Below are 23,930 nucleotides of genomic sequence, written 5' to 3' on the forward strand. Positions count from 1 at the left end.
TCATTGCAGGTCTGTTAACTGCTAATGATGTCATGGACACAACTGCAGCACTTCAGTGTGGACGTCCACCATGTTCTGCATGATGTACCAGCCCCAACAGTTGGAAGCAAACAAACACAACCAATAGACCTCAGTGAACACCACGTTGATCAAAGGCTGCCTGTGTGGCAGGTCTACCATGAGGAGCGTTATTGATTAACCCTTCTGATGTCTTAAGGGTAAAAGTGAACCATCCATGAGTTTAACGGACAAGAAAACCCCACACAAAAAACACCTTCCTTTTCAGTTGATACATTGTTTTATTAAATTATTCAATCGACTATCATAACCAGTGTTAATTAAAAGGGATTAATGGACAAATCATGACAGCACTAGGCCTATGAAGCTCTAGGAAAGTGTTGACAGAGGTTGTAAACAACATGCCGTATACTGCATATTCACACACTAACTCCCCTGTTATCATTGGCAGCTGTAATTGGCACATCAATACCAATATGTATCTACACCACTCAGATTTACAATGTAATGTGCTATTACTCGATTAGAAGTATTATTATTGTGCATCCACTGTGTTTGAACTCAACTTCTCTCTACATTCACTCCAGCTGATGTTATGAGCCGCCAGTGACTCGTTCAGACCTGGCATCCCAACTCCTTCAGTAGACGACACAGATGGATCCGTTCTCAGTTCCGTTGCGTAGCCTGATCCTTTGGCTCCACCGTGTGTCTACAAACAATAAAACACAACTGTCACCCCCGGGCCATTTTAGGTATTAAATGTTCATGTTAAACTTTATTGATCCCCGATGGGAAATTCTCTTTTCATTTGCTGTCCTGGAGGAAAAACAAAAGGTCTGGCTCGGCTACAAAAACAGCCCCCGTGGTGCCGATAAATGTTCAGTGTCTTACCAAAGGACACTTCAGGGGGGCGAGTGTACTTGCTGACACAGAGGCTTCAACCGTGACGGTCTCTCTAACTCACTAGTCTGGACAAATGTGTCACTGCGAGTTGCGAGTGTGCGGGTTTTAATTGCAACCAAACATCCACCGATACTCACATTTAATTAAGTTGCTGCAGAATGTAGTCAGAATGAAAAGCTGCAAGTTCTGGCACCAGCCATCTGCATCTTCCACATCAACCACCACACACATTATGGTTTATATCGTGCAACATGTGAGGCGAGGGTGAGCTAGCAGTCCGCTTGCTGTCACTGCATGTTTTTCCACATTTGAGGTCACTGGACTGAGGAATAGGAGAAGATTACCACTAAAAAATACTAGCTGCCGTCAATTTGTGCGGCTGTCTCGTGTTAATCAAGTCTGAAAAAGACTGGAAAGAATAAGAAAAAGGAGGACGTACAAGGAGAACAGATATAGATTTTATTTTCAATATCCATTGCAAAGAATAAGAGGTGACACAGCCTGAAACAGATAATATAGAATTTATTTTCAACCAGAAGTAGGAAAATACATAGGTAGGTGTAAAGGAAACAAGCAGAACCTGTAGTCAAACGAAAATAAAGAAAAGAAAACTAGTCCGAAGAGAATCAAGAGGACGGCTAAGGGGTACAACAGAAAGCATTGTTTACCATTCAGTTTCTTTTTAAAACAGTATGTGTTGATTTGAAAACAGCTGCCTTTGATTTCTCATCTGGATTAATGGACATTCTACAACATTGTGCAAGTGTTTTGTCATTATTCTATTTTCTTTTTTGCTGGTATTTCATGAATGGTAAACAATAGTTGGTCCAGTGCATAAACACAGTGACACAGATCAATATATGTACTCAGCTGACTACAGATAGACAACCCTGATCATTGAACAACTACTACTAGCTCGGCGGGGAGGAGGAGATGAGCAAATATACAAGATGGATGATACATGGGCCAAAGAAAGGTGTTCAGGTAACACAACGGTCTAGAGGGTTGAAGATGAGCGAGATCGGAAGCAAAAGAAACCACAACAACCACAGTTTGAAAGAGGAAATAGCTACATTTTTGCAGGTAAAATATTTAAAAACCCATTCTGTGTGGGTCTGAATGTTTCTGGGTATTATTGCCACGTTGTTTTGAAAAGGATGCCTTTAGAATGAGTGTGTGTTTTGGAGAAACCAAACACGAGTATGAATATGAATGCAACTTGTTCATGTGATTCAAGGGAAAACGAGGACAAAAGTACCTCAATTTCCTTACAGCCCTACATTTCATGAAGACTATGATTCGGATAAAATCAAAAATGTGAGTGGTTGGAGAAAGAGCTCGCTCTACAACAGAGAACTGGACTACAAGCAGCTTTGGTGTGCACCATTACAAAGAGATGCAGCCTGGGAAATTACTCTACACCTAAACAAGCCAGCTATTAAACACAATGCAACAGTGGAAACTACAAAGCTAACAATGTGGGCGCTCGACGGGAGCTTACAGGGTGACATAACTCCGCTCTGTGATTCGCCAGATGTTCCGTCAGAAGTCAAAGTCTGTGGTTTAACAAAGGGGGGTGAGGACGGGGGGGGTGAGGACGGGGGGGGGGGGGCAGTCAACAACCAAAAAGACTTCAGTCACATCAGTGACCATCAATAGTAACTAGCTAATGTAACATATTTAACCACTGTGATGCACAAGAACAGAGTGAAATGGACTAGTAGTACTCAAAATCATCACAGGACCAGTTAAGCGACCAGCGGCGCTCTGTTAGCTTAAAAAAAAAACACAACTAACACCAGAACAGTGGTTCTAGTACTGAACTGCAGCCACTAGTGAGACAGCTCTGCTGTCCTAACCTAAAGGCACTAGCACTCTCCAGCTAGTGCCATGCAACATCCAAAATAAAGCTGAAAAGCAAATAAAGAAATCAAATTGAACATCCCTGTGCTGAACGTGTTTACTGACACCAACGCTGCAGGAACTTTCCCTCCGATGAGCTCAATCCTTCATTCTAGGAAGCATTATCAGCAACATTCAACTCCTCTAATCAACCCGTCAAGACAACGTCTCACCATCATGATTGCTACAGAGGATTTGGTTTGTGATGGAAATATTATTTTGGGGGAAAAAAAATATATATTGAGTACAAGTAAAAACAATGTAGCAAACATAACACCGTCTTAGAATTCATGATTTACACATCAAAACACAATTCATTATCTTTTTAGAAAGGAAACATGAGATACATCTTTTATTCACACTTTACAAAAAAAGCTAGCCTTTTAATCTACTACAATACTAATGCCATTCAGGAAAAAAAAGAATCAAACTGGACACATTGGTTTCCATTAGAGAACAAAATAAAAGTTAAAAGACAAACATGTAGGGGGAAACAAATGGGACGAGAAACCTTGATCTGAGGACTAAACGTACACTTCCTATTTACTGGCTTCCCTCTCGCTTTAAAAAAAGTCATTTCAACATATACATTAAAGTAAATTAGATCTTTATTCACTAATATGATGGACCAGAGAGTGAGGGGAGCTACATCTCAATCAATCAAGTGCCCATCACCTGGTGGATTTTCGTAAAAGCATGTCTGTCGAATTAATTCTTCGTTGTTTTTTTTGGTTGAGAAGTCTACAAATTTCATTCATCGCAACATTCCTGCCTGGCATTCAGAGAGAAATAGCTGAGCTCACTGTCCCTCATCTCTCGTTCGTCCAAAAAGCAGAGCAAAGTGGGTCTTCCACCTTCTCCAACGCAGAGGTAGGGGGTCCACAGATGGCACTAGTGACGAGGGGAAGAGAACTATACAGAGTGGTTGAGCAAAGGGGTTTTAAAAAGACACAGCTTGAGTAATATAGGGGGGGAGGGGAGGTCTGAGGTTGGGCAGTTGAGGGGTATAGGGTGATGGACAGGCGTAGGAGATTTAGATTTCATGGCCATGGAAAGGAGCAACGGGATAGATATTTTGGGGGTTCTGGCCGTGGAGCTGTGCTAAGGTACAAATAGGGAGCAAACAATCAGAGCGAGTGGATTCAACACAGATTACACATCCTACTCGTGTTCCGTAAGGAGGGGAGAAAGCATACCTGATTACTAGAGAGCTCAATGAATAGGAAGAATATACACATCATCATAACATTGTCACAGCTCATAAAAAAGGAAATCAACATCAACAAAAACCAATAAAAGGACATAAAATCTTCACAAATGTCTCAACAGTATTTAAAAATAAAAGGAGAAAAGGTTGTTCAGGCGTTCGTCAAATGTAAATAGTGCAAGACAACGACAACTGCTACAGTGAGGCACGATGTTTTTCTTGTACATGTGGGATTAATAGAAGTATGGGTCACACGTCACTAGTGGGAGTGAGTGTGTGTGAGACGTATCGATGAACAGATGTGGAGTCACTGGTGGGCTGCGACTCATCCTTGCGCGTCCTTTAATCTGAACTGATGGCAGCAGTGTGGACCAATGGCTTTGATAATGGGCAAGAAGCAACAGGCAGACTACTCTGTGGTCTATTTACAATTGCAGCAATAGGCCGGCATATCAAATCAACAGCAGGGGGAGAGAAAAGAATTAAAATACTGATACATTAATTACAGCCAATATCTAGGGAGTGCAAAGTAGTGACAGTGAACGCCTTGAACAACCTCTTCTTACGTCTTTTGTACAAGCTGGTAATATCAATTCATCTCAACATTAACTGGATAAAAATTTAGCCATAGTTTACAATACAATCTTTTTTTTCTTTTTTTTTTTTCAAATCTGATCATAATTTACTCTTAGTACAAAAAAACGCCAGAAAACAGGTCTTTTGTGGTTCATATACAATCATGTAAAGACTGAGTCTAGATTTCTATTCTGTACAAACACTTGTGGGAAAAACCACGGCTTTGTGTATGAATTTATGGCTGGGGAAAGTCACTACTGGCCTCAGAGACAGTGCTACAGATCTGCCTGCAAATTACCTGTGTTGTGTCGAGTTGTGTGTGTCTGTAAGCTTGCATGTGTGGAGTTGGATGGCAACTCCAGACAGTGAGAGGAATGCTGGTTTTTACTCCTGTGTATTAGCCATTACTCGCTCTCTCTGCCTAAAAGCAAATCGAGACAAAGAAAAAGATTTGTGAAAGCCCCTTATCGCTTTGCCCATCAGCCTAAATCCCGTGACCAAAAATGGGGGTACGTGGGCCACATGAGCTCCTTAGCACAGACCTCACAACTATACAAGCTGGGGTTAAAAACAGTCTGCAAACAAGATGGTAGCTGCCCTCAGTTTCTCGCCATAGCCTTCCTTCACAAATTAACACGACGTACAGCCCGAGGGAAACCGGGCGAATGCAGTTCTCGGGACGTCTGATTCTCGGGACATCTGTGGGATTGGTGGCTAACGCACCAGGGTCGGGGTCACAGGTGTAGACTATCTTGTAGCACCGCGGGAGGCCGTGACCACACGAAAAGGCCTCAGCACCTCAGAATGACAGCGGGGGAATCTCACCTCATGCAAGCCGTGCTACAGCCATCTCCGGGGCCGCTTAACTACCAGCTAAAGGCTGATCCGACCCAACAACATACGACTCAACTGATAAGTGAATCCTAAAAAGAGACTGAGAAAGTACACCGGCTGGGGGGGGGGGGGGGGGGGGAACAAGCACGAGCCAATGATGGAGGTCGGAGGCTGACGAGTCTGCTGTCGATGCTGGTTTCAGATTTATACAGGACAGACAGACCACCAGCTAGGGAACGTCGTCCCCTCAGCCACTTCTCAGCTTCCCCTCGCTCTAAAACCAAACGGTGGCCCATGTGACCAATCTGAATGAGCTACCATCCCCTGTAGTAGGAAAGACCGAAGCAAAGTGGGTGGGTGGGTGGAGTTTGAGGAGGAGAGGGAGTCCAAAACACAAAATATGATACACGAACAGGACTGAATCAAGCAGTTAAAAAAAAAGAAGAAAAAAAGAAAGAAAAAAAACGGAGAAAGAAAAATATAGATTATCTATAACATTATACGAAATCCCTGTCGGCCAGACCTCACTGTACGAATATTTTACAGGTTGTGTATTTGTCTTCCTCCTCCGGTGTGGTGGAGGGAAGAGCTGGTAGTGGGGAGGGAGGGAGGAGGGTCTGAACGGGAGAGGCAGCTTCCCCCGGTGACGTGGCGGGGGACTCACTACCTGCGTGCAGGCAGGTGGAGCCCGTTGACCTGGGGGGGCAGATTGGGCAGGAGGAGCTCCAGCTGGCTGAAGAGGGAGAAGTGGTCGGAGGGGATGTGGGGGTGTGGGCAGCCGCTGACATTGTTCTCTAACAGCCAGTGGGGGTCCAGGGGGCCCAAGATACCCAGCACGTTCAGGTGAGGCTTGGAGTAGAAAATATAGTCGATGACACCCTGAGGAGAGAAGACGAGGGGAGTCACCTCAAAAGCAACACATCCTTGATATTAAGCCTATAAAGAAGCAGCCGTATTAACCAGATCTGTGCCGCCAGTGCACTCACCTTGAAGTCGAAGGTGTAGTTGGTGTAAGGCATCAGGCCGTCCTCGTAAGCGGTCTTCAGCTTGAAGCCGTGGGTGATCCTGCCGTTGGACGAGCTGCTCTTGCCGTTGCAGTTGAATTTGGTCAGGCTGTCGCTGTAACGAAGCTCCTTGAAGTCCTTGTGGGTGCAGTCCACCCCACCAGTACTTAGGTACTCCACCACGCCTGAAGAGAGGGGAGATGAGCGGTCGTCTTCATCAGAATGAAGGAAAGTCAAGCGGCACTTCAAGGTCGCAACAGACCGAGAGAAATCAGTTCGGCCTTTCTAGCATCAGACGGCCTTTCTAGCAGTACGGGTTGTAACATAAAGCCATGCTTCACTTTTCAGGCACATTTGAAATAAACAAAATATGAATCTGTGTGATTGTTGAAGTTATTGTGAGGGCCACAATGATCGCTGCTGTACACATGAAGCAGGAGAGGCTGAATACCTTTTCAGGACAACTTTAGCTTGAAGAAATTTGTCAAAATAATGGATTGATAAACTATTGACTAAACTCTGCGTGGTTTTATTTCATGCTAATTAACTGCCAAAACATTACCACCGCAAATAATGATTCATTTCACCATTGATTAATCAGCAGATTATGTTCTCCATTAACTGATTGTTTGTTCTATAAAATTGTACAAATCCACCACATCTCAAGAGGCCGCGGTGACTTCAAATTAGATTTGAACCAAACGTGTGTTTAAAGGCGGATATAAAAACCAGTTTGGAGCAGACGACAGCTGATTAATCAGCCGATTTCCACCATCCCCAGAAATGAATAATCAAACTATATTACTAAGTGACATCCAAGTCAAAGTAATAAATACCTAAATAGATGTATAAATCTGTAACTGATCATCAAATAACCATCTGTCTTTTTGTCGTGCTCCACTCCGGACGGCTTCTTTTGCATACATCGCTTTTATGAAATCAGTCTTATGTCAAATTAAATCATTAGTAAGAGAATTTCCTGGAGTGTGATTTGATGGACTATATTGCTGAAATATGTTCTATTTATTTACAACGAGCAATGCGCTGGTCTGTGAGTTACGACTGGCAAAGACTGTTAGACGCCTCTCTCAGAAACTATTCATGTTGGTGCAGATCTTCGGGTCTAGGAGGATCCTAAAGTGTGCAACTTCATCTTGTGAATGGACAGTTACATGGCTGGATTATCTGGAAGGGAGAACGCCAAATTGTCAAGTAAGTTCAAGACGACTTCTGTGGGGAGTAATGAACTGAAGATATGACACAAATACCACTCAGTTTGCCAGTGCAATAAGGCTATACATACATACAATCTTTAAAAAAAATAGTCATTTGGGTTATTTTGGTGATTGGGTGCTCATTCCTTTTTTCTTATTAAACTGACAAAGCAGCCATGAAGGACAGACCTGCTTATCCAGAGAAGTTTTTGAACACATCGTTAGGGAAACAACCTAAAGGATTACCCGTCACCGTTTTAGAATCTTCAATGTACAAACAAACAAACGAACCTCTGCGGTCAGATAACGCACCGCTCTATTAGCCCCGCCTACTTACCAGAGTCGGGCAAGGAGTTGAGGTCAGCGCACAGCACCAGTGGAATGGCGTTGATCTCCCCAGAGACAGAGGACAACTTGAGGCTGCGTGTGGCCTTGTCCACTATGTTCTTCACCTCCGACAGGAACATCATGGTCTGGACCAGCTTGACATCGGAGTACTCCGGGTCCCAGTGCATGTGGGCGTTGGCCACCAGGAGCAGCTGCTTCTCCATGCCGTGGAGGGACTTTCCAGCTGAGAGGAGGGAGAGAAGCAAGCAGGGAGATGTGACGCGGACAGGAATTCCGGCTCATGAATCACACAGCCCCAAGAACGGTCCGTCATTCATGGAGCACCTACAATCCTCAGGTAAGCGAGTTTCCGACCACAGTCGAGTCAGAATTAATTATCGCATTTGGCCAAAGATGAGCACAGTGTCTACTCACAGGAGGCCTCCATCATCTCTTTGCGGACCTCGAGCAGCGTCGCTACCCCGATGTTGTCCTTGGTCATCACCCTGTTCAGCATAGCCTCCGAGCCCTCGGAGTTAGCCATGGCCAGCTGGTTGAACTCCACAGTGTGCTTCTGCACTGCGCTGAATCTGGAGATAAACAGGAGGAGGGGAGAGAAGGCTTAAACCAGGGGTCGGCAACCCGCGGCTCTGGAGCTGCATGTGGCTCTTCGGCCCCTCTGTTGCGGCTCCCGGAGTCCTCCGTCCACACGGCGTTTAAGCATCGTTTTCGAAATGATCTCCGTCCCGACTTAAACGCCTGAAAACGAATATCACATGACTATTCACGTACACTGGGCATGTAGTGGGTGCCGGTCCTACTGGTTTCCCTTCCGTGCGTGTGTTGTGTTTGGTAACAGCAGCAGCTGTTTTCTGCCTCTGTTGCCAGATTCGTCAAACATTCACAAACATATTGCTGGAGATCTAAAAGCCACATCTCATATATATTGCGGGGATTACGATTGTACAAGTGTAGCACTACATCACAGCCACGTATAAAGAAATACATTGAAGAAAATATATTTATGGAAAGATCGCATTAACCTGGATTCGAACTCTGTCGAGCAAAATAGTAAAATATTCAAAAACGACCGCGCTACGCGATCAGCCACTTGCGTCTTACGTCGCTGTCCAGCACCTTTCCCTCCAGGTGGCTGATCATGTCATGATTTGCAGACCTCCGCCCTCAGTAAACTATCAATGGATAAATCCCAAAACAGAAAAGTTAGGGAGGAATATAGAGTTTAATTCTGCGTGGATGTATTCATTTGCTTTCACTGTGAACGATGCTGGCCTATCTGTATGCTTGATATGTGGCGAGAAATTTACAAACAACAAAAAATTTAATGTTGAAAGACGCTTCCAGAACACAAACAGCATTTGCTGGAAAGTATCACACTGGAGATGAGCGATTCCTCTGCTGCAGCAAACTCTCCTCTTCATAAGAGTTTGATTTTGTTATAACACGTAAAATAGCAATAAAATGTCAACAAGTGTCTTTATTCTTGTTCTATAGTTTCATAAATACAACAAACTATAGTTTTTGTATATATATAATACAACTATATATAAAACTTTATAAACTGTGACATCAAATAGCTTTTGCGGCTCCAGACGAACTTTATTCGGTGGAAAATAGATCAAAAAGGCTCTTTGGATAGTAAAGGTTGCCGACCCCTGGGTTAAGGTTTGTAAGCATTGTCAAAGATGAGTTCATGAAAACAAGCTTCATTTAGGATGCGCTGCAAACAGATCGTGGATCAAGTCTGAAATCACAAGTCTCAGTTTAGGATGACATCTGGAATTTCTTGGTATTACAGAAACTTGTGAATGAAATCCTATTTAAAAAAATTAAATTAGCTTCTTTTCAACTTGATCTCCTCTTTCCAATTGATGTATGTAGTGTGAAAAACACCTGCAGTTATGTTTTATTTTTGTGTTAGTGTGATCGTTACATTACAGTTGACCATGTTTTGGCTGACTGTGATATTTAACCGTCGAAAGGCCACTCAAGGCTGCTAGCATATGGCATGTTTTATGAGTTATTAAGGCAATTAAGCCTCTTACCTCGGTGTAAAAGAGGAACTTAGTTTCAGAAGGTGTACTGTTGTAGGTTTAGGTGGAAGATTCTTCAATGCTCGTGCAATGCATCCTTGTACATGTTAGGATACAGCAATGAATTTAAGAATTGCTTCAATAACAGGAAGATTGGATTTTTCTTATCTTCGAAACTTAAGAGAAGCAGTTACCGAAATATCTAAACTAAGCGGAGCAATCTTCAGGCTCAACGGTACTGCAGCTGTGTCCTTCAATCGCTCATGCATGACAACACTTTTAATCATGTAGGCTGTTGTATTATGTATTCATACATGTCTTTTTTCCACCTAACCGACTTTAACAGAGACTAACATTGTTCTCCCAAAGCTCTGAGAAGCTCCTCAGACTCACTCACATTTGGTTAATTGGTAAAACTTGATGCCGCTCAATATCAGAGCAAGAAAACAAGCAGAAGTCTGACATAGTGCAACATGATGATTTAAATACCAACTTAGGGAAAGCTATAAGATTAATGACACGCAGTACAATACATTTTTATAAGAGTGGAAATTAAAACCATTCAACTTATCTGCTTCAGTAGAATGCAGAGATCAGCACTGCCAGCTGCTGTATGGACCAAACCTCAGCCTTCTATGCGTTTAAATGAATGTCAAATACATGCTTTTTTATTGGAGGCTAATAATGGTCACATGTATTGTTTTTACCTCAACACTAGAAGCTGTTATTCAATATCAAAACTCTACAACAATTCATTCTGTTTAATCTCAGATAATTAAGTTTGTTATGATTTACATATAAAAAGAAAAACAATGTCATTATTTAATGATATCACTTATTAAAAACTGGACTGATATTTTTTTCATGTCGTCTTGGCAGAGTACCCAAACAATTTAGCATCGTATTCGTATAGTCAGGACAGCTGAAAGCAGCGAAATGACAGCATCAAAAGCAGAGATTGTCTTTTTTATTCCACAATGTCGCTTTCTTGTACCTACGTTACCTACAACACGTCCATCAACAGTTTAGAGATTCTGCTGTTATGCGTGTAGCTGCTAACAAAGCCTCAGGATGCAAACAGACACGAGTAGCAGCTACAGAGGTCTGATGAGCAGACGTCTTTGTTGCTCCACATCAGCGGATTTCTATTTTCAACTTGAGAAATCACTTAATGAAATGCATTAGCCTTAACTCGGCTCTCTGTGGAGCGGCAACACGCTTTATACAACTTTTCCCCCACATATGCAATAGTACTTGCCAAAACCTGGAAACAGACTTTAATGAGCGAATCCCATGTTGTGCTCCTTTAATGCAAATCAACATTAACAGCTAGTGTTCACTGACCACAACAACAATCTTTAAAAGTGCTTTCTCACATAACACCCCACCACTGTCGAGGGTCAGAAGTGTGCTGGATATCGTAAGTAGCGATGGCTGACTCATAAAAGCACCACTTTCATATTCTACAAACAAACAAACAAACAAACAAACAAACAAACAAACATGTGCAAGTTTCTCAAAATATGGATTAAAAAAATTCAGTAATCAAATCGATGTGCTTCGGTATAAAAAGAGCCCGTTATGAAGATTGCTGTCAATGTCAACCCCCAATATTCTGTCTCAAAACATCTCGCTTTTGTAGCCTACGAATGCAGACGGCTTGTGGTTTCACAACTGTGAAAGTGGCGTCTGAAGGCTACAACAAAGAGACCTGCTAGTTTGCAGAATAGCCAAACTGGTTCGGTAGGTCAGCAGTGGTAGTTCCACACCGCTCAACAAAAACAAGACACCGTCAACCGCAATTAATAACAAAAGAAAGCACAGGCTTCAGTTTCCCAGCATTACAGATTTGAGTGAAATGCTTATAAAGTCATAACTCATTTCTTTGTTAGAATTATTGCATCTGCTAAATGGAGGAAAAATCATACACGCTTAGTATAAACTATAAATGCACAACAATAACACTGTATAAGTCACTTAAGCAACAATATTAGGAGCTATCCTAACTCTAACCTCATGAAGTTATTAACTGGATTCGGACTTGGATGAATAAATAAAATCAAAAAATGATATATAATGTTAAGAAGATGAATCAAATAATTGTATGTCCTAATTCTATTCAACAAGATATATAGGACAATAACTGCAAAAATAGTGAGTACATACTTTTCTGTTTTGTAGAAAATCGCACAACCATCCACGTGTTTACGGTCCGACTCCGACATAGTCCTGGCTCGTGACTTTGCACTGAAGAACCCTTCGTACCCCTGCTCCTTCAGCTCGGGCAAGAAGAAATTGTAGTACTGCTCCGTCTCAACTTCCTGTAATCAACAAGAAACGGGTCAGGATGGGCAACGGGAAAGATTGACAGCCACTCGTGTATAACAAACACCTCCTTCTGAAAAGAACAAAAAAAATTAAAAAAAATTTGTATACAAGACTGGTGAACAAAGAGCATTTATTGGCGTGCATAAGCTGTGGCTTTTATTGTGTTTACTTGAAGTGTGGCAAAAAAAACCGTCCTGCTATCGCCACCCAACCCAAATCTTTTTATCGTGTTGGATTTGCATTGATAAAGTTTAGTTCATTTCAGTGGAAACCTGAAGACATGCTTTGACGTCCATCTCTCACCTGCAAACTGATGACGTCCGCATTGCAGCCCATTATCTCCTGCATGATGGATTTCTTCCTGTACTCCCAGTTTAGAGCCCAAGAGGGGCAGTAGCCGTATAGCTGACGTGTGGCGTACTTATCACACAGCACATTGTAGCACATCACGGAGAACAGTGCTGTGGGGAGAAATGGACAAACGGGACGGAACTTAGAACAGCTGGAGAAGCTGTTGATTTATTGCCTCAGATATTTTTAGTAGGGGACGTTTCCACAGTTGTTTAATTACCAGTCTTAAAGTTAAATAACCATAATAAAGCCGAGCTCAGTGCTGTATTCTTTTTTCCTGTCTACACATGAAAACATTCATTTTACACAGCATTTGGTAAACAAGGTAAATTCTATACCACTTAAAAAGAGAATTTTGGCAACACATCCAAATAGATTTTGTGTGTGTATGCATGTGTGGTTTTGTTGTTGTTGTATTTATTGATTTATTTCTCCCAACATAAAGTTTGGTTGGTTGTGTCATCCGTTAAAGAGCATCAACCTCTGGTATTACCTGAGGCCCGTGTTCGGTCTGGTTCCTGGAGGGAAATCCATGACCGGGCTGGGGGCTGCTCTGTTGGTACTGAGCAGAAGGGAAACAATGGTTTAATATGGGGGACAACATGAACACAGATGTCAAAACAATTTAGTTAAAGGCCCGTTAGCTATTGGGTTCACAATTTCACCACCTATATCTATTGATGACATTTTTGGGGGGAAATAAAAACTGGCAATATGCAATTCCTGTTCCGGTCTCAGAACTGCCGGAGAGAGGGGGGACGGGACGGGGGACTCACTGCGCTTGATAGCCCCTGCCAGATTGTCTAACAAGTAGTTGAGCAGTCTCCGCGTGCCATCAGGTTCCTGGTAGAGGCTCATAATTTCTTGTGCAAGTGGGTTTCCTGGTGAAGGAAAAGCAAAAGTGGGCTGAATCATTGCTAAGAGAACAATGGGATTTCAAGGCTAGAATGGCTACAAAAAAAATGATTGATAAGCCACTCACCTTTCAACCCCAGTGTTTGTAACTGAAACAGTTTCCCCAATTCAAATGGCAGAACTCGCAACTGGTTGTTATTTAAAAGCAGTTCCCTGTGGAGGACATAGGGGAATTTGATTATTAGAAACCAGCCCTCCTGAGAAACAACCATCTTTATTGCCGTTGAAAAACAGTGTTTGCCTACGCCATGCTTTCCTGCTTCAGACTGAGTATTAATGTGAACTTAATGTGGAAGAACATTGGCAGGTATCCTATGGATCTATGATTGATTGAAAAAACAGTGTGTAGCATGTGTGAGAGTTTAAGATCAATGTTGTGACAGCTGTACCTGAATTATGGGTTAATTATAGCCTAAAATTACTAACCTGAGAGAGACCATGTTGCCGAGCTCTGCCGGCAGGCTCCTGATCTTATTGGATGAGAGATCCAGGTACACCAGGTTGTGTAGTTTGGCAATGTCTGGCGGGATGCGTGACAGTGAGTTGTCACTAATGTGCAGGGCAGTAAGATGGGTGAGAGACCAGAGGGCTGTGCTGAGACTCCTTACTCGGCCTGCAGTGACGGTGGCAAAAGAACACGCACGGGAGAATTAAATTCAGTTATTTACGCACCTCTCAACAAAGCAAAAACATGGAATAACTTGTTTCCCATTGGTGTGAATGGGTCAACACTGGGTTGAATGATTTCACAATAGTTAAGATGATGCTTGTGCGTAACTGTAGGACCGCATTCATTTCCCGGAAAACAAGAAAACAAGGACAAACAGAATCACGTTAAGACTGTTGATTACACACACCATGTTGCCTCTTAAGTGTAAAACTGTTTTACAGTGACCTTTTTCAAACCTAGCAAAACACAGTTCAGAATTTGAGCTGTGATTATTTGTCAATTAATCAATTTATTAACAGAAAATAACCTAACAACTATAATAATGGACAAATCCATAAATTGATTTTTGATGGATAATGCCTATCATAAACTGGTCCCTGCATCTGTTCTGGTTAACATGTAGATATATGATGATTGAGTTTCCTATAAACTATATTTAATATAATTGAGTTTTGGGCTGTTGGTCAAGCAAAACAAGACATCTGTTGCCCTGGGCTCTGTGAAACTGATGAACATTCAACACTATTTTCTGACATTTTTATGGGCCAAGCAGGTAATCAAGCTTGTAATTGGCAGATTAATTTATAATGGAAAAAACCCCCAAACAGCCTTACAAGGGACTGTGCAGAGCTACAATTAACAGTGACGATCCAGTAATCGTCCTTTGATGCCCAAGACCGTTTGACTCAAATAATCAAATGAATGATGGCTGAATTCCATTGAGCTGCTTTGACTTCTGGTATTGTGCATGCTGGGTCGCTCTTACAGTGGGCATTTTAATAGAACAGAGCCATGTGCTATTCCTAAAATGTCAAAATGTCTGCTGTGTAAAAGGCCTGTCACATGTGCCCAATAGGGTTTGGGTTCTGAAAGGTAGATGCACTAAGACACCACTTTACCTACTAAACTAGGAACTCCCTGAAAATACTCACCGCTGATTTCCAGCTCAGCCCAGTATGACTTCTTCCCGTTTGTTGCCTCCTCGGTAGACATTATTGTGTACATCCGCCTGGGATCCGGCGGGTCATATTTTTCCTTGGGCATTCCTATAACACTGCAGAGATCATTTTGATTTACAATATCATCCATGGACAGAGTCAAAGATCTCCTATATGCCATCAGTTGAAAGACATTTAAGGAATTTAGTCCTTCAGCTAAAGCTGGAGTACTGATTTAGGTTAGAGGAAGTGTACACATTAGCTCATCAACCACATGTAACAATTTTAAAAGGCTAACGTTACCATATGTACACATGTTGACTGAAGACATTACATGTATTAAGCCCTACCATTCACAGAGAACACGTTTTTAATTAAGATATAAAGTGATGCATTATTTACAATATTTATAATACTATACAATTTACTTTAAACGGCTTTATTTAGAGACATTGGAGTTAAGTTACATAAAAGCAACATTAACGTAGTTAGTAGCACATTCCATGCTAAACTTAGCAAACTAGAACTGAGTAAAGCTTTAATTAACCGTATACATCTGATATAAAACTGCATTAAGAAAACGAGTAAAAATAGCTACCTCTAGCTAAAATTAGACAATTCTTCCTCTCGTTGTCGCTAACTCATTAGCCTAGCTTAACCTAAATAGGCAACGTTAGCTATCAAACTATACATAACAAACGTTAAATAGCTACAGCTAGCTTGCTTGCTAACTAGCAAGATGGTAAACTAACACGCGACGTTAGTGATATTGTGCAGTTAGTCAACTGGCGTTAACGTTATTTGCGAGTAGGTTCGTTAAAAAGAAGCAAAAGTATATTAAAGGATACTGCACAATTTCTGTTTACATAATAGCAAAGCACTGACTTGCGCATTAACACTAGGCCACAAAAAAGCGCATTAGTTAGCTACCGCTAGCTAGCCTCCGAAAGCAAGAATTGGCTACTGTGTTGTAAACTGTGAGCGAAACGAGCTCACTACGCGACACAATGCTGGGTTTGCAAGAAATTGCGAGCTATTTAGCGTAGCTCGAGGTAGCTTGTTAGCTCAAAGCTAACAGATCTCAATTACTCGAAGCTGAGCGACTTCCTATCCAGATAAGTCCTACTTTAAAAAAACGACCACGGCGCTTTAATCATCTAAATAAGATTGCGGTGAAATGTCTGAGAACTGTTCAGGTCTAATGGGAATGATTGCTGTTTTTCATACCTGCAAGAGCATACCAAATCGCGAGGACGACTGCGTGTTCTCTTTTGTTTTCTAGCTACTTCTCACCCGTTTCCGCTGCTGTATCATGGCGACTGAAGGGATTTTTTTTTGCTCCCCGTCGGTAACAGCGCGTGATCCCATTGGTCAGTGTGCAGACTGTCCAACCAGCTGTTGAACCAGAGTAAATACAATCCTAAAAATGATGAGTGATGGACCAAGTTATGGATGGATGGAATACCACAGTTCAGTTTACTGTGGCTTATTTACAAATGATGCCTAGTTAGCAAACTATGGTAATGTAGTCAAAGTAATGATGTAATGGTTGCATTTGTATGGCGATCCAAGAAAGATTGCACTTATTGATAATAGGTAATTAAGAGATGCCTGATATAAAAATATGTTGACTTCATAAAACACAACAAGGCACGGCCTTTATTTAGAATACAATAATTGAACAAGACAATTCGTACAAAAATATAAATATTAATTTAGTACAGTCTTTAAAATGTAATTCAAGAAAGAACAAGTCTTTCATTTCAACACTGGCAGACATCTAGCAGGTGATCCTGCAGATAAGTGAGGGACTCTTCCACATGGAGAGGTAAGGCTTGGCCGAGGTCCGCCTGGGATCTGGACAGGAAGGCCTCCACAGCTTCACGAATGGCGGGCTTGGATATCATATCATCTGGCTTGTAAACCAAGTTGGCAAAACTGCCTCTTTGGTCAGAGACTGAGTTGCACAGATAGCCTGGGTATAACAGATGAAACAAGTTAAACCAAAATGTGCAATGTGCAATCACAAATATACTTAATATTTAACAAAAGGACAGAGCACAGGAATGGTAAAAAAGTGTATAAAGTTCCCTATTATTATATCTAAATTTGGCATCTAGTGTAAAATAAATAAATACATTTATTCAGTAGAATATATTCACAATAGTGACCAGAGATGAACCAAATACAGAAATAGAGAATTGGTAACTTATACTAAGTAGAAAGGAAAGGGAAAGACATTTGACTATGTGTCCAGGAACATCTGAGTCTTGTTAATTCTTTTTAACCATAGTAAGAACTTTTCTTTCTCTGCTGTACAAAAAAAGATTCCAATAAAACAGCTCAGTACAATCCCAGATGGTATCCCACCACATATTGCACATTTACTGGAATCTGAGGTTTCTCACGAGCTCGAAACACCGTCTGCTTAAAGTCTGCAGGACACAGGAGAGCTCTTCTAGTCAGTACAGACGTTGCTTTTGATTCTGACCAGATCACCTCACTCACCTTATGTATTTATGTATTTCTTTAGAATTTATTGAAGAAGAAAGTTGATCATGTTTTGTATAATAAGCATGTTTCATAATTCTGAGAGAAATTCCCATAAAATTATGGAAAGGAGAGCAGTTGCACACTCGTAGCCACAATGCACAAACAATTTATTTATTGATATTAACAAAGTTTCGAAATCTTTTTCAGGGTACCGTGAACAAACGTTGGTAATACCATTTAATCGTTTGTGCATCGTGGCTACAGCTAACTGCAAATACTGTTGCACAGTTTACTGGCATTTCCCAACATTTCACCTTTCATCGCTTTGTTGTAGCTGAGCAGCAACATCCAGAGAAGATGGACCAACTCTTCCCACCTCTGCCACCGTTCAGTACCATCCTGGAGAATACAGTCATGGATCAGTTCCTATGAACGGCCGTTTGTTGTGGCTAACTCATCAGTGTTTGATTGTAAATCACATATGTTAACACAACTACATCTGTGAAGAGCAACAGCTGACTGATACGGTAAAAGGTGAAAGCAAGGTGCAAGAGTGATATTCACCGAAGGGTCTGGTGTCAGAGTGCAGTACTTTAGAAAGTGAAGCAGAAGACTGAGCGACATGGGCAGAGGGGTTTTCCGTGGGCATGCATAGTCCAACAGATGTTCCAACAGCTTACATCTCAGCAGCTTGCTCTGCAGGCTCTCCAGCAACAACATCCTGGGTGTCAGAAACAGATTAGTCTGCGATAGCTCCGAAAACACATTTCAAAAAGTTAAATTTCAATTTACCTTTATGATCATTTTGTGACTCCATTTAAATGTATTAATCCCTTAAATAAATAATGACGTTGATTGCCACGCATTTGATTTTTTTTGTTAATGATATTACACGACTTGTCTCAAATTGAATATTTAAAGGCAAAATCTATTAATAATTTACTGTATGTACCAATTATAATAGACAATTTCAAAAGTCTATGAATATTCCAGTGGTACAAAACCACAGGGAAAGATGATCTTTGTATATTAAAGAAAATAGTTTCCTCCGCTCACTTCAACTTCCCATTCATGATGAAGCAAAACCGGCTCATCTTGCCTCCCTCACTCGACTCCTCTGTCCTCCTCCTCACCCCTCACCTGTGTGCTCGCAGAGGTATATTGCTGATGAGCATATGGAAGAGCTCCTGGGACAGCTTGACGGAGTTTAGAGCCGGAGAACGGTCCACCTCAAGAGCCAAGGACAGCATCCTCTGGAGGATGGACACCATTCTGCACGGGTCAACGGGACAAAAACTTAAAATGTGGGGAAAACAGGCATAAAAGCAGCCGTAATGATATATTCATGCATAGAACAACTCATCATAAAAAAGAAACTATTTAAGAATGTGTGATTGACCTGATTAGTTCATCCCTCTCTCTGGCTGCTTCTCTAGTCTCTCCATGCGCTGTTGATTTCATAATGGCAGAGAAGAGCCACTTGATGACCTCCCTGGAAAACAAATAAACATCCACATTATTACTATCACAAATAAAAAGTATGAACTAAAAACTTTACTATTCTTAATCTATGAACATTAATGTGATCACCGTAGGATAGAGTGATGTGCAATATTATGTTGTATACGTCATAAAGTAGCCTTTATCACAACGTGAGTTTAAATGTTACGTCTTCTCTTGAACCCTCAATTTCTTAAGGCTGCTGTGAGTTTTGTTCACACCAAAGAGGTGGGGTTTTTTTTTTTTGGCAATCATCCAATAACGTGCAACATTAACAGAGAATAGCAGTGCATTTAAAATCAAACGCCACTGTTGGGACACATAGGGAGATGATGCCATTGCAGTGACAAAAAGCCAAGTAAAAGTACATTACAGTATGAAGGTCAGTGTGTGGGAATGATCATTTGTGTGGGAAGTTTACAGGTTTTGATCCCCTGAACTAAACATAAACATTTTCAACACAAAAAATAAATAACATGTGCACCTGACACGAGGGAACTGCAGATCACATGACAATGTTGACTTGGCAATAGAGCGGTGGAGTGCAGAGATGGAGCGTTTGGCCTGCAAGTCGTCCTCCAAAGTCTGCACAATATAGTCCAGGAGCATACGCACAACCGCACACGGATGTCTCTTTGTATGGGAACAAGGAAGCAGGGGCGGGCACGGATAGGGACATGTCAGTGTACTTAGATCACAAAAAAAGCTATTCTGCTTTAAATATGTCTGCATACTACGGCAGAGTGAAATAAATATCTAAATACTTTTTTTTTTTTAACCAATGACACATTTTGCTATCTGGGATAGTACCTGATCGGCCATGACTGAGGTCAGCAACTCCCAGTCCCATGGCACTGTGGTACCATCAGCCATGTGGTGTCTGCAATCAGAAAGCAGTTTTAATCTCTAACTCTAAATATGGAAGAGACAAGATGGAAGGAGGGACGTAAAGGACAGATCAATCATTTAAATAGGACAAATAATACATTACTCTGTTTCCTAGAGTCGCTCACCTCTGTGTCCTCATCAGCAGATTAAAGGCCTGCACGCACAGGTGATGAGGACACTGCAGGTCGAGCAGAATGCCCCGCAGCAGGTGGGAAGTGATATCTCTGGGTGGATAGTAACCGGGCTGCAGCAGGTCAGACAAGAGCTGCAAAGTGCCCTCTGGGTAGTTCTCATCGATGGTACTGTAAACCAGGCTCAGGCTCTGACGGCACAGCACCTCTGGAGCTCCAAAACCCTTCTCTTCTTCTTCATCAAGCTAAAAAAAAAAAGAAAATAGATTCTGTACATTCCGCCAAGCACATAATCATGTGCAAAGAGAGCAACGGAAACAGAAAGATTTGGAGAAATGTCTCTTACCGGGGCTTGAACTGCTTCAGACATTATTTTCCTGAGCGTAACTGGGCACACAAATTGCCGGTCCTCTCGACTGGCCACCCTAAAGTCCATATCAAATGGGCTCTCTTTGTTCACTTCGTCTCCGTCGCTACCCTCTTGCCAATGAAAAGACACTGGACTGTCAATGCCCAGATCCCCACTGTATGTCCCGGCCCCAGATCTGTCATCCATGTCCTCATTGGACACTGACAAAGGAGGTTCATTAGGGACGCTCCACTGTAGGGTGTCAGAGCTGTTTGAGGCCCTGTCAGCCTTGAGCTTCTCCGACTGCCGTTCAGTCGGACTCTCAGCTAGTGCCTGCTCAGGGGTGGGTGTTGGGTCGACTTGGCTCATAAGGTTTGGAGATATGGGATTTGTGTGGGACAGAGAGTCTCGATCAAAATGCTGAGAAAGGTTTGGTTCTGTGGGGGGAGAGTTGGGGAATAAGGGATCAGAGAGATAGCTTTGTCCAGACTGCCCCTTGTCTAGTTCCAGTTGTACCAGCTTGGAGCAGACGACTTCTTCCTGTAAGGAATGCTGTGCTTCACCTTGGGATGACAAATTGGATGTTGGAGGAGGGGTGAGCACGGATGAGCAAAAGTCCTTTCTCTTGTCTTCACGAGTGCTGGGCTCCTTTGAGGTTGCAACAGAGCCCCCTTTGTCTGAGCGGGGAGAGTTAGCTGGGGTCTGTAGAAGCGGAGATGTTTTACCATTTAACTGTGTGTTCGTAAATGTATTACTGGTCTCTTGCTCTTCCTGTCTGACGAGAGATTCAACCACCGTAGACTCCAGCGAGGGATCCAGGTGAGTACCATTTGATTCCGTAGTTATCCTTAAATTACTAATGCATTCTGGTGCTTCACTATTATTGTCTAGTTTCAGTGACATTTGTGTACAATCTTTGTTTAAATAGACGGAACACTTTGTTGTTTTCAGTTCTGCAATGTGAGTTTGAAGGAAAGGCAATCGTCTTAATTTTACAATTGCTGTGCGATGATGTGTTTGAGAATCCAAAGGTCTCTTCTTTGGCTTTAGGCTGCAACAGTCCGTCTGTAGTGCAAAAACAGTTGGGTCTCTTGATGAGCTTTCCTTCAAGTTACAATCTTGTTTGTTTGAAGTTTGATTTGTATTCGTACTTTCTATATTTATGCGAGTGTCATCTGGTGGCAAATTCTTTGTCTCCAATTTTGTCCCGTGTGCTACGTCGGTCTCAGTCAGGTCTACCACCGTCAAGGCAGAGGCATTTTGTCTTTTGTGTTTCAGCTCTGGAAGAGTCCATCTGGGATCGGTGAGGTCAATATAAAGCTAGAAGAGAGAAAAAGAAACGGTAAGCATCATGTAATTACAGGGAAGAATGTCATGGCTTCTGATTCTGTCAGTATAAACACAGTTCTAACTGACTTTCCTCTTGGCCAATAAGGTTAAAAAGTATATGAAGTTGTGAAACTTGTATTTTGAGCTGATAATCCACACTTCTGAGAAGGCATCCAGATATTTCACCACAACCTTAATATGGGGGTATCTCTCCCTTTCATATCTCTGGTTGTATTAGGCCATTGTGGAAATCATTGAGTAATGCTGCTTTATGGCAAAATTGCAATATTTTCATTTGATATGGCCATGCTAGAGAATGTAAACAAAGAATAAAGTACTGAAAACATATTACATTTAGCAGGACAACCAAAATCAGTAGAGCAAAAGCCACAAAGCAATCAATAGAATGCATCATATTGTATTGATAGCTTGCCAGGGCGGGGCCTGACGCACCCTAGAGCTGATGATACGATCAGCTCAAATGGACACACCTAGAATTCCCATCATGATGTAAAGGTATTTCACCACCACAGGATTGTGGGAACAGACACGCCGCCAAACAAAGTCAAATTGAATCCATGTTCATATATCATAATAACAAAAGGAACAGCCCAATTAGGTTAAGTTACACGTGAAGCTTTGCCAAGGCAATATATCTTCATGACTCTTGTTAGCTTTATCTGACAAACTCACCACGACAAGGCAGCAGGAATAGAGGAGATACAATCTCTATATTTACCCGAGGAAAGCTGAAACACTGTACGTTTTTGTTCGGTTTAAATTGCGATTAATTAGCTACAGCTGCAGCGACATCTTGAGGACATTAAAAGTTAGTTAGAACTCGTTTCTACCTTCTTATACAAGTTACAGACAATGGTTTCCCCAGTAACTGCCGAGGTAGGGGTCGCGCGCGTGTTGTCTCACCTGTGGGACGTTGAACGTCGGACCGATATCAACTCGCACTGCAGTGAGGGGCAGCGGGTCAGGTTTGGTCGTAAGGTTGCTGAAGGAGCCGACGATCTCCACATCAGAGTCTTCGTTATCACTGTCGGAGCTGAGAGTGATCACTTCATCCATGTCTCCTCACCCTTTGAGCCTCACAACGAGACAGAAACTTCAGCCGCTTACGTCGGGTATTAGTACCTGAAGCGGATCCATGATAGTCGCCCCAGTCCCAACGAAGGAAGAGCCAACACACACAACGTTAACTCTACATGTAACCGTACGTCCTCTGGCATTTCCGAACAAAATCCAATGACATTGCGTCCACACTGTTGAATCAACTGTATAACTGACAATCCGAAAAATTTGACGCTTCCTGTTTTTTCTTGTAATTCTTCTTCTAGCGTATGGATGGATCACACTCAGCTACACAGTTGCAAACGGCACCACCTACTGGTGTGTGAAGACTCAACCTGCCACCACTTCCTCTAATGAAACCTGTCCTCTAGCTTTGTGCTACCCAAAAGTTTGACACAGTTTACTCATTTGGTTTCTCCAAATCACCCAACACACATGCCCGCTCGGTGACTTTTAATCAAATTGCAGTGAAGCCAGTTGGAATCCACTCCTCCACCCTTTAGCTTGTTTATTAACCCCGTCACATGACCTTTGCTTTTATTGTACACCTGTTTTATTGCGCTTTTAATGGATGAATGGTTCCATTTCATTCTAATTAGGCTTCAGGTGATAAAAACAAATACCGGAACATTTAACTTCATGCACAAACAAAAAAACATTTTATGGAATTAGATCACATTCAAAAATGCACCATAAAATGTAGGCTATCTCCTATGGAGCAGTACAATATGCAAGAGTCTACCCAAAACACTACTGGATTAATTCTAAAGATCCAATTAGGTATAATAAGTTAGACCTGTGCTTAGGTCAAAATGTCCGCTGTGAAAAAGGTCTATTGGAGACACTTTACTGACAAACGTGCAACATTTAGAAATGCTGACATAATGAACTATCTAGTCAAAGTGATAGAAATTTGCAT

General features: G+C 42.0%; 2 protein-coding genes across 2 annotated transcripts; both read right to left on the bottom strand.

Annotated features, from left to right (window-relative positions):
• Nucleotides 1-1,423: 1,423 nt before the first annotated feature.
• cnot6a (CCR4-NOT transcription complex, subunit 6a) lies at nucleotides 1,424-16,566 on the bottom strand. The gene is made up of 12 exons (XM_079167576.1): nucleotides 16,469-16,566; nucleotides 15,236-15,357; nucleotides 14,060-14,246; nucleotides 13,701-13,786; nucleotides 13,495-13,599; nucleotides 13,212-13,280; nucleotides 12,671-12,828; nucleotides 12,206-12,360; nucleotides 8,421-8,575; nucleotides 7,996-8,229; nucleotides 6,427-6,629; nucleotides 1,424-6,319 (listed from the first exon to the last, which is right to left on the bottom strand). The coding sequence occupies exons 2-12, from the start codon at nucleotides 15,345-15,347 to the stop codon at nucleotides 6,104-6,106; spliced, it is 1,680 nt and encodes a 559-aa protein (XP_079023702.1). The 5' UTR covers nucleotides 15,348-15,357; nucleotides 16,469-16,566; the 3' UTR covers nucleotides 1,424-6,103.
• A 307-nt stretch (nucleotides 16,567-16,873) lies between these two features.
• On the bottom strand, nucleotides 16,874-23,190 carry simc1 (SUMO interacting motifs containing 1). Its single transcript, XM_079167482.1, has 10 exons — nucleotides 22,856-23,190; nucleotides 20,600-21,922; nucleotides 20,248-20,498; nucleotides 20,045-20,114; nucleotides 19,719-19,867; nucleotides 19,134-19,226; nucleotides 18,875-19,006; nucleotides 18,299-18,455; nucleotides 18,049-18,133; nucleotides 16,874-17,216 (listed from the first exon to the last, which is right to left on the bottom strand). The coding sequence occupies exons 1-10, from the start codon at nucleotides 23,006-23,008 to the stop codon at nucleotides 17,005-17,007; spliced, it is 2,625 nt and encodes an 874-aa protein (XP_079023608.1). The 5' UTR covers nucleotides 23,009-23,190; the 3' UTR covers nucleotides 16,874-17,004.
• Between the last annotated feature and the right edge of the window lie 740 nt (nucleotides 23,191-23,930).

This window comes from Pholis gunnellus (assembly GCF_910591455.1).
Source record: "Pholis gunnellus genome assembly, chromosome: 10".
Taxonomy (NCBI): Eukaryota; Metazoa; Chordata; class Actinopteri; order Perciformes; family Pholidae; genus Pholis; species Pholis gunnellus.